Source organism: Ovis canadensis, chromosome 3 (genome assembly GCF_042477335.2).
Source record: "Ovis canadensis isolate MfBH-ARS-UI-01 breed Bighorn chromosome 3, ARS-UI_OviCan_v2, whole genome shotgun sequence".
NCBI classification, from domain to species: domain Eukaryota; kingdom Metazoa; phylum Chordata; class Mammalia; order Artiodactyla; family Bovidae; genus Ovis; species Ovis canadensis.
Window position 1 is genome coordinate 191,414,035 of NC_091247.1, and position 11,063 is coordinate 191,425,097.

Here is an 11,063-nt window from a genome sequence, read left to right on the forward strand (position 1 = left end):
TAATGGTATCCCATTACTTCCATTTCTCTGTCCATTTATCTTCATTGAAATGCTTCTTTAACCACCCTTATAATCAAAGATTGCCACACAAATTGTATATTGCTTCCATATCAATTGCTAGCCCAGTCTTTTCCCTTTGATCTTTTAAAATCTATACCCTTTTATTGTCTCAATCAAATCATGAATTTCACCCTCAGAATCTTGATTTTGCATTATTGATAGTCATTCTTATCAAGATTTATTTGGAATTTAATGTCCCCTCTCTCCTCTGTCTTTTACCCATGTAATTACACAGAGGTATTTTAATTATTGAGTATACTTCACATTGCAGCTCATTTATGTGGCTCCAAGAAAGAATTTGTCTGGATATCCAGTGGTGCTTACCTAACTGTGAATTTGAAAACTGATGAGTCTGTGGGAGAAAGAGGTTTTAAACTGATTTTGGAAGATATGACTGAGAAGCCATCACAGAAAAGCAATATTGGGACCCAACTGCCTATTAATGGTAAGTAATTATATCTACTAAAGCAGGTACCATATATGCCTTAAAACAACCTGGAGCCCACTGGTTTAGGGATCAATGGCAGTCACTTTACTCTAATACTAAAAACAGGATAAGCTCATTTTAAACCATTCCTTAAGGACTGAGACTTTGGCAGTTCACATAGATCATGTGAGGTAATAAAGTTAATTGGGGTGTGTACATGTCTCTATGTGTGTATGTTGTTTTTAATTAAGACATAATAAACATGAGAGACAGTGAGTTGCTATTTAAAAGATCCTGTGGGGCCTTTCAAGCTGAAACAAGAGGAGAGTTCAATGTGTTTCCATGTCTTTGTTTACATATCTCTTCTATTAAGTAACTATCTCTTCGCAGCAACGAAAAGCCCTCAAAATATTTCAGATATATTAACTTTTCTGCATAAAAGAGAAACAAATGTACTGATTTTTTCCTACTTAAGTCTATCTAATTTTAAGCTAGAGTTTCATTAGTTGTGCTTAAGACTAAACCTAATGAATCTGTTATTAGGAGATTTTCTTGATTAGAGTGTACTAGCAGGAAAATTCAAATAATCCACATTAATGCAAAGTTGGTTTTTTTTTTTTTTAATGACACTCTATCTTAAGATTCCAGGTGGCTCTAGTGGTAAAGAATCCACTTCCAATGCCAGAGACTCAAGAGACATGGGTTTGATCCCTGGGTTGGAAAGATCCCCTGGAGAGGGAAATGTCAACCCACTCCAGTATTTCTTGCCTGGAGATCCCATGGACAGAGGGGTCTGGCAGGCTACAGTCCGTGGGATCACAAAGAGTTGGACACAATTTAGCAACTAAGCAACAACAATCTTTCTTAGGATAGTGAAATGAACAGGCTCTCCCAAGAATCCTGAATTTGAGCCCTAGACTAGTGAACCACATTGTCCTATAGGTGTGATTTTTTTCTTTTTTCGGCTGTGCCACAAGGCACGTGGCATCTTAGTTCCCTACCCAGGAAGGGACCAAACCCATGCACCCTGCAAATGAAGCACAGAATCTTAACCACGGGACCACTAAGAAAGTCCCCTATAGATGTGATTTTTAATTGTTAAAGCCCTGCTCACCTAATTGACCCTTCTTCTGTGTCCATTGCTTTTGTTTTTCCATTGCTTTATCTTTAAACTGACCCTTTATTCTCACAGTAAAAATATTTAGCCTCATTTCTTTTTTAAAGTTTTGTAAAGTTGAATACTAATAAAATATTGCTATTATACATGTATACAAACAGCCCCAAAATCTGAGTTACCACATAAAATGTGGATTACCAATGCAATAAAAACATATAGTAATGCAGTGAACTTAATGCATTAAAAAATATGCTTTAGTAAATACCTTTTGTGGGTTTTTTCCCCCTAAAGTCCAGGATAGTCTTAATTTTGAAGAGTTTGCATATTTGTAAAGGAAGAGGGAATCCATGTTTTATACATATCTGAAAAGAAAGTAGAAATGATTTTACTTAAGTATTGAATAAACAAGTGCAAATCCACTATGCTATAAACTTTTTAAATAGCTTTCTGGTCTAAAAAATAATCTCAAGTAAAGAATTAACAAGTGACTATGTCTTAGGAGACCTGGGTTTGATCCCTGGGTTAGGAATATATCCTATCACTCCAAAATTATATGGTTATGGAAAAATTTAGTTTTCTTCATATTTAAGGAAATGCTTAACTGTCTCTTGTTACTTTCTGGTAAGTTTCTTTTTAAATCTGAGAATGGAGTAAACATATTGCTATAAATTTTCCTTATGGTTTTCCTTTATATATACAACTTATTTTGAATACACAGAGCATAAAATATTTTGATGTGTCTAAATATATGTACTGGGATAACACAAATGATGCTACAGAAAGAACAATCTCCAATAATTTCATGATTAAACGCAACATCTTTATTTCTTTTTTAAAAAAATGTATTTATGTTCCAATTCATCTAAAGATATGTGTATTAATATGAGTATATTAACATGGTGTGTATATTAATACCTTAGTAAACTGTCGATTTTTGCTCATTTAAAAGCATTGGAAGAAAAGATCAGTCTCATCTCTTGCAAATAATGCTAGCTTTGGACTGGCAAAAGGAGTAAATGCCTTCTGAGATTTAAATAGATATTCATAAGTATTGCTATCTAATGTTTTGCTGTTGTTTTTTTCGGAGGGCTTACAGTAGAAAACAATACCAGAAGACAGCCAGCTCAAGACACATGTGGCGTTCCATTTGTTGACCCATTTCTCACTGAAGGGTTTGAGAGGAATACAGATACCTTGCCTGCAGAGGTTGGGGAGCCCAGGGTGGTTGGTGGCCATGCAGCCGCTGTGACGTCGTGGCCCTGGCTGGTCAGTCTGCAGCACCAAGGACGTCACTACTGTGGAGGTGCTCTGATTGGGAGGCAGTGGGTCCTGACAGCGGCACACTGTAACTTCAGGTGTGTGCCTGGGTCGGGGAGTGGGGTTCTGGGATGGGGTGGGTGCTGATAAGGAGCTATTTGAGGGCCCATGGTGGGTGCACTCCTCTCCCCACATCATGAGAAACATTAAGCACCAGCTCCCACTGATACAGTCCCCGACTTGCAAATGAATGAATGTATTAGGTTGATGAAACTTTCTGTGCTTCACTAATAAAATTACTACTAATAGCTTTTAATTCTAAGAGCAGCTTTCTGCTTCTAGGTATAATTTAATTAGTAAGAAGCTAACAATACCCTCCCTTCCAACCATGAAAATGAAGATCTCACATTTTTGCATCAGTTTCTCAGCATGTAGCCTAGAGCCCAGGGGTTGCTTATACACGGCTTCCTTTCCTTCTTATTCGCCTATGGATTGTCTGATGATCATACCCAGTCCCAAAATAAATCTGTAAAGTTTAAAAGAATTTCAAGGAATGTCCTTTAAAAAAGGAACATTTGTTTTCTTTGATTTTATCTTACTTTTGATCTTAATATGATACAGAGATATCTGAAAACTCCCTCAGAGGAGTCTTAGCTTGACGTTTTTATTATCATCTCCCAGAATTAGCATGACAGTTGATACTGTTGCACAGTGTCCCATAGCTGAACAAGTAGATGCAACATTTTCAACATCTCTGAAACTGGCTTTACAATAAAAGCATCTAATCAAATAATGTGGTTATCATGAGCCTTCAGTGAACTAAAAATTCAATTTCTGTACTATCCCCCAACTCTTCCTTTTGATACAGATAAATCATAAGAAGGCTTACTTATTAACACAGTTTCAGACTTTCATGTGCTTAAAATTACCTGGGGAGTTTGCTGTAAATGGAATCTTAGAGTATTAATTCTGAATTTTGAGTTGATAAGTTATGTTTGGAATTCTGCACTTTTAATACCTGTGCTAGACTTAATGCATGTGGTCACTAGACATTTCTTTGAGAAGCACTGTATTAGGGAGTAAATATAATTTTCAGAATAGTTTCAGTGACCATTACATAAGTATATCATATAATGCATAATATTATGATTATAATACATATGATTATTATCTTGAGGCAGCATGAATGTTAATTGTAATAAATACTGAATTGTTTTATCTGACATTATGAAGACAAGGAAGTAGACACTTTAAAATTTTTCTCAAGGGCTGAATTAATACGAAACCTCTGTTTCCTAAGAATTCAAGATAATCAGGATTTTAATGGGGATTAGAAATGTTAAAAAATATATTTTTAGTAATTCTGAGAAATGATGGCCTAATTAAAAGTGGAATCTATTTCCTCACTCCCTTTTCTTGTGACAAGTACTGTCACAGACTACCTGGTAATAGGAAGAAGTTACCTGGGGAATATAAGAAATAGTGATTTGATTCCTGTGAAAGCTGTGTACATTCACCCCAGCTTCACACAATTTCCTCCCAACGATGATCTGTCTTTGCTGCATCTGGAAAAACCTGTTGAACTAGGTCAGTATAAATAACTTTTTTCCATTTTGAACCTTTGCCATATAGTTTTTATCTTCTATCTTGCTTAGAAGTGCTATATGTACTTTTCTTCCCCCAAACTTATTTGTTTTTAATTGAAGGAAAATTGCTTCACAATATTGTGTTGGCCTCTACCATACATCAACATGAGTCAGCCATAGGTACACATGTGTTCCCTCCCTCTTTAACCTCCCCTCTCACCTCCACCCCTTCCCACTCCTCTGTTTTGTAACAAAGCCCTGGTTTGAGTTCCCTGAGTCATGAAGTTAAATAATTATTTTTAAATGTTCTTTTATACTAACTTAACTTCCTTTCTCTAAAAGCTGAAGTATCTGTGTAAACATTTTACTTTAATGTGTATTCAATTGATGGGGGTCTAGAGAATATTTCAAAGAAATATGTTTTAGGGACTTTCCTAGCAGTCCGGTGATTAAGACTATGTTCTCAGTGTTTGAGCACAGGTTGATCCCTAGCTGGGGAACAAAGATCCTACATGCTACACAGTGTGACCTAAAAAAAAAAAAAGAAAGAAGTACGTTTTTACCTTTGTCCTATATATATATATTTTGAGACTATGTTCTCAGAGGTTAATTCAAACACTAAGAGAACGTCAGTTTGAACTATGAGATGTTCAATTTTCTGTTCCTATAGAACTTAGTGAACCCAGGTCTGTAGCTCAGACGGTAAAGCATCTGCCTACAATGCGAGAGAGCTGGGTTCGATCCCTGGGTCAGGAAGATCCCCTGGAGAAGGAAATGGCAACCCACTCCAGGTTTCTTGCCTGGAAAATCCCATGGACTGAGGAGCCTGGTAGGCTACAGTCCATGGGGTCGCAAAGAGTCGGACATGACTGAGCGACTTCACTTCACTTCACTTATAACTTAGTAAGATATTGCTTTTTAAAAATTTTTACTTAAGCTGAAGCTAAGCAAAAATATGAAATTGTTAATCCTCACATGGTCACGAAGTAGTCATGCGGTCTTGGGCAGTTTATGTAACTTCTGTGAACCTCAGCTTTATCATTTGTAGACAGGGAATGGCAGTTAACCCACCTACCTTCTTAGGTGGAAGATGTATTGGGGGAAATGTAACTAAGATCCATGGATAGTCCCCACCCACACATCCAAGCTTTTTCATGAAATCACAGGGCTCTGGACACTTTTCCTGCTCCGCTCCAACTCTCTCCTCATTTCAGTGCATCCATTTTACAAACCCCAAATTATTTGCTTTTTATGCTTTTATAACTGAGTCAGTGACAGCATTCAGAGCAGTGCTTCTTAACCTTGACTATGACTTATTTTTTCTCTCTACCCTGCTTTTAAAATTTATTTTTAGTTAAACTGTCAATGCTGAGAGAACTGTAGATTCACATGCAATTATAAGGAATAATACAGAGACACCAAAGTACTTTTTACCTTGGTTTTCACCAGTGGTAACAACTTGCAGCATTTGACATTTATACAATTGAGATACAAAACATTTCTATCTCCATGAAGATCGATACTATTGTCTCTTTATAGCTACACTCATCTCCTTCCTCCCTACCCTCCCCTCCCCACCCAGATTTCTGTCAGTCATGGATCTGTTCTCTCTGTTTCTATAATTTTGTCAGTTCAAGGACATTATATAAATGGAATCGTATAGTATGTAAACTTTTGTGATTGATTTTTTTCACTTAGCATTAACACCCTGGAACTTCATTCATGTTGTTGCGTGTATCAACAGTGCATTGCTTTTAATAGCTGAGTAATGTTCTGGCTCAGACGGTAAAGCGTCTGCCTGCAATGCGAGAGACCCGGGTTCGATTCCTGGGTCGGGAAGATCCCCTGGAGAAGGAAATGGCAATCCACTCCAGCACTCTTGCCTGGAAAATCCCATGGATGGAGGAGCCTGATAGGCTACAGTCCATGGGGTCGCAAAGAGTCGGACATGACTGAGCCACTTCACTTCACTTCAGTGTTCATGGTATGAATGTTTAACCACTCATACCTATTTAACCATTCATTTGTTGAAGAACATCTTGATGGTTTCTAGCTTTTAGATGTTACAAATAAAGCTTCCATGAACATTCATGTAAAGGTTGTTTCCTTTTTTTACTTAAATAATGCTGGATTGACTGTCTTTATATGTACATTTTTCTAGGTCTATTGCCTTAAAATAAATTTTTTAGATGTAGAAATGCTGGATTTGGGGCATAACTGTTTTCCAGATTCTTGACATATTTTTCCATTATAAACACAGCTTTATGTAGAGTACAAGTCAATACATCTCTCCACCCCCATCCTGCAATTTGGCAATATCTGACAATTTTTGAAGTGCAGGCCTTGTGGTCTAGCAACTCAACTGTCCAGGAATGCTGGCACCGATGCACAGATATGTGATCTGGAAAACTTGATGCAGTTTATAAAGGAAAAAATTAGAGTCTAAATAAATTGCCAGTGGGATTTAATAAATTGCAGTACATTCATTATCTGAATATGGTGTGCTGTTAAAAGAATGATGTAGTAGATCTGTATGCAATGATATAAATAATATAATCATAATTTAGTCAATGAAGAGTATCAGAATAAGAAAAAAACTATTGATGGGAAAAATATGTTGGTAGAGGGAAAATGTTTTAGCTCAAGGAAATTTGGGAGGAGATTATGATAGAGCAATAATCATCTATGAAGGCAGTATAACATAAGATTTGCTACATGTGTAGAGACGAGTAGGAAAAGAATAGACAAGTTACAAAGAGTTTTATGTAATTTTGTTAAGAGATAGCAGTAAAAATAAAGAACATATCATTGAAATTAATGGCCTATGATAGCAGGTATGCTGAAGTATGTAAAAGCCCAGACAAAAATGAAGTGAAACAGCCTGGGGAAAGGGAAAACAAACACAAGAGCACTGCATTCAGTGTGTGTGTGTGTGTGTGTGTGTGTGTAGCATATATACACACAGAGACAGAAACCCACAGTATTTATATATATACAAATTTTGGTGATAAGAAAAAAAAGTGAATGTGTAATATATCAATATATTTTATAATGCAACTGTGAAGATAGATATTTGCTGTAAAAATACTTCAAGAGTTTAAATTGCTGCAAATGTATTCTTCCCCATTCTTCATGTAATATAGTTGAAAAAGGAAGACAGTTTTATCCTTCTGCATTGTCATCTCAGATTCAGCATGGTGATGTGCTCAAGGCACACAGGTTAAAAAAACAAATGCATTTTTTAAAATGGTTATGGATGAGAAGCCCCACATCTCAGTGCAGGATGTGTGTTTCTGTTTTCCTAGGAGGATATGGAAATACTTGGAGCAAAATGGCATCATGTACATTGATTGGGATGCTCCCCTCTGAGTAACTAATAGATGAAAGCTCCTGGAAGACTTTATGTATTAAACTATAGGGTTACAGAGGATAGTGTCAGGTCAAAGTAGACATTTCTAGAGCTATCACTGAAGAGCAAACAATATAGACAATGTTAATATGAATCTTATAGACTAATTTATATTTGTCTTTTTCTTTCTCATCCTTTTTATTAGGAGAGTTTGTATCTACAATCTGTTTGCCAGGGAAAGATGATAAAATAAATTTACTTTCCAAATGTTTGACTGCTGGATGGGGAATAACTGAACCTCATCGTAAGTATATTTATTACCTCTTCTAACATTAGAATCCAAACAATTATATGTGAAGTCTGAGTATACTGTTTATTCATTTTCAATGTTTCTGTATTTTTCATAGGAATGATCGTAGAAAAACTTTTTTTCATAATAGATCTAAAGGTGACTGCTTGAGTTTTAGTCCATCATATTCATTAACACAAGTTCATTGATTCTAGTTCACTGATACTTGTAAAAACCTGTGCTGGTAACTATCTAGTGATGCTATTACCCGTAAATATTTGTGTGTATTTACTCCCCAGTTGCGCCGTGAGTGCACACACAGACATACACACACACAGTTTGTTTTCACAATAGTGTAGATATTGCTATTGTGGAAACCCATACTTCAAGATGTCTGTGCCTGTTCTTAAAGCTGTCAGGCATTTTTCTGAAATGATAGTGTGATATAAAAGGTAAATGTGTGGATATGATATTAGTTATATGTAGAATCTAAAATGTAACACAAATGAACTTACTGTGAGACAAAAACAGACTCAGACATAGAGAACAGACTTTTGGTTGCCAAGGAAGAGGAGGGGCAGGGGAGGGTTGGATTGGGAGTTTGAGACTAGAAGATGCGAGCTATTATATATAGGATGGATAAACAACAAGGTCTTATTGTGTAGCACAGGGAACCAAATTCAATATCCTGTAATAAATCATAACAGAAAAGAATATGAAAAAGAACATATATAATGTATATATATGTTCTTTTTCATATTCTTATATATATAAGAATTATATATTATATATATTACATAAGAATTATATATATTATATAATTATATATTACATATATAATTGTATATTATATGTATTGTATATTCATATATATAAGAATATATATTATATAAGAATTATATGTATTATATATAAGAATTATATATAATATATAATATAATTATATATATAATGTATGTATATGTCTGAATCACTTTCCTGTACACCAGAAGCTATCATAATGTTGTAAATCAACTCTACTTCAATTTTATTTTAAAGGTAAATCGGTGGAAAGATTATGTAAAAATATTCTAGTCCTTAAAAAAATCAAACCCATGTCTCTGGTCTCACCTACACTCTATTTTCCAAATGAATTAACTAGTTACAAATATCCAACAAAGTAAAGAGTTAGTTAGAATGTAATGTTAGTTTTCAGCTTCCAGTCAGTGTCAGCACGTAAACAGAATGTCCTGCTCAGCAGAAGTCGAATCAAAAGAATGAAAAGATGGCAAACCAATGAAATAATGTATAGACTTCATATGTCAAAAATGAATTATGTTGTTTGCTTTATCAAAAACTGATTTGGGTGTAAATTTTGTCTTTGTTTTCATAAGGTGGTATCAGTTTTATATCTTTTGAGGACTATACTAATGACAAAAGAATGCACATAAAATGTTTTCTGTTGTTTCTGTTATATAAACCACTGTGGAATAATTAGTTTTTTACAAGTTACCTAATGGCATCATTGAAGTGCTGAGAGGGGAGAATGAGTAGGATTTACCCCTTCGAGTCTGTGTATATGTAAGGCTAATTTTGTTTTATCCTTTAATAGCATTTGCTTATGTATTTTTATTTCTTTTCTACTAGAAGATGAATTTCCTAAAACAGTGCAGCAGGCAAAGGTACCTCTGATCAGTAGTATATCTTGTCGAAGCTACTGGGGACTGGAAATTAAAAACACTAATATATGTGGAGGGGCTTCCGGATCATCGTCCTGTATGGTAATTAAGGCCTGTATTCATGAGGGCAGGAGGTTCATTTCAGTATTGTCTCCTGAATGTTTGTTTGCTGACCAGAAAGAGGTACAAACGTATGGCAGTTTTAAAGGGAAAAATGAGAGGAATAAGTCCATTGCTAAGTTGATGTACTGCGATTGCTAATTTGATATTTGCATAGATTCCGTTTTCAAAAGGAATTACTTGTTCCATTGCTAGGTTGAACTATGTGAAACTGATCATTTTCAGCTATTTTTGACCTGCAAAAAAATGATGATTTCTTATGGTTTGATGTCATAGCTGAATTAGGTAGCTCAAACTACCTGTTTCCAGTAGCACTGAAAATATAAAAATGCTTTTGTATAACTCAAAGCCATCATTTGCTCATTTATATTTATTAGACACATTCCTGCATGGCAGTCTATGGCCAGCATAAAATGAATTTATGTTTCTTTCAGCAGTGCTTTAAAAATATAAATTCCAATCTGAATCAGAGATCTGTAACATCAGCCAACGAGCTCAATGGCCCTGGTTCCTTAAGCTCTTGTGATGGGAGAGTCTTATACTCTTGTCTGATCATCCCCTGCAGTTGGGGGTTAGCGTCCCCCATGAATCATGCAGTCAGGAGAATGAACTTCTCTTTTTGCTGGTTGCAGGGAGATTCTGGAGGACCACTGCAGTGTGGCGAGGGTGGACAGTACAAGCTCATCGGTATTGTGAGCTGGGGCAGCAGTAACTGCCATCCTGCCGCACCAACAGTCTTCACCAGAATTTCTGCCTACACAGACTGGATCACATCCATCACTGGAGGAGAAGCAGGATCATTGGAAGGGTGACCTGATGGGACTGTGATCACAAGTGGGAAAGGAAATACATAACCACATATCTGGAAAATACGTCTCTTGTCATTGCTAAAAAAACTCAATGTCACTTCTCCCAACTTTTGTCATGGAGGAGCTTGGATTTGGTGTATAAATACATTCAATATTAAACATTGGTCACAGATAGTTAATGCTGATTTGTGCCTCCTGGGAACGTATAATCTTAAATGCCAGTAAATTCATATCTATGCACTATGTATATGTCACATTTGAATACCACCATATATACTTTCGGGGTTTCCCAGGTGGTGCTAATGGTTAAGAACCTGCTTACCAATGCAGGAGATGTAAAGAGGAGACAAAGAGATGTGGGTTCAATCCCTGGGTCTGGAAGATCCCCGGA

General features: G+C 35.9%; 1 protein-coding gene across 1 annotated transcript in view; it reads left to right on the top strand.

The window, feature by feature from the left end:
• The window catches only part of OVCH1 (ovochymase 1), a 90,549-nt gene extending 79,707 nt beyond the window's left edge, over nt 1–10,842 (top strand). Inside the window, exons 22-27 of the mRNA XM_069585451.1 lie at nt 332–505; nt 2,692–2,959; nt 4,288–4,448; nt 8,002–8,100; nt 9,712–9,845; nt 10,496–10,842. Coding sequence (XP_069441552.1) covers nt 332–505; nt 2,692–2,959; nt 4,288–4,448; nt 8,002–8,100; nt 9,712–9,845; nt 10,496–10,675 — 1,016 coding nt within the window. The 3' untranslated portion in view covers nt 10,676–10,842. The remainder of the gene's footprint in view (nt 1–331; nt 506–2,691; nt 2,960–4,287; nt 4,449–8,001; nt 8,101–9,711; nt 9,846–10,495) is intronic.
• The last annotated feature ends 221 nt before the right edge of the window (nt 10,843–11,063 follow it).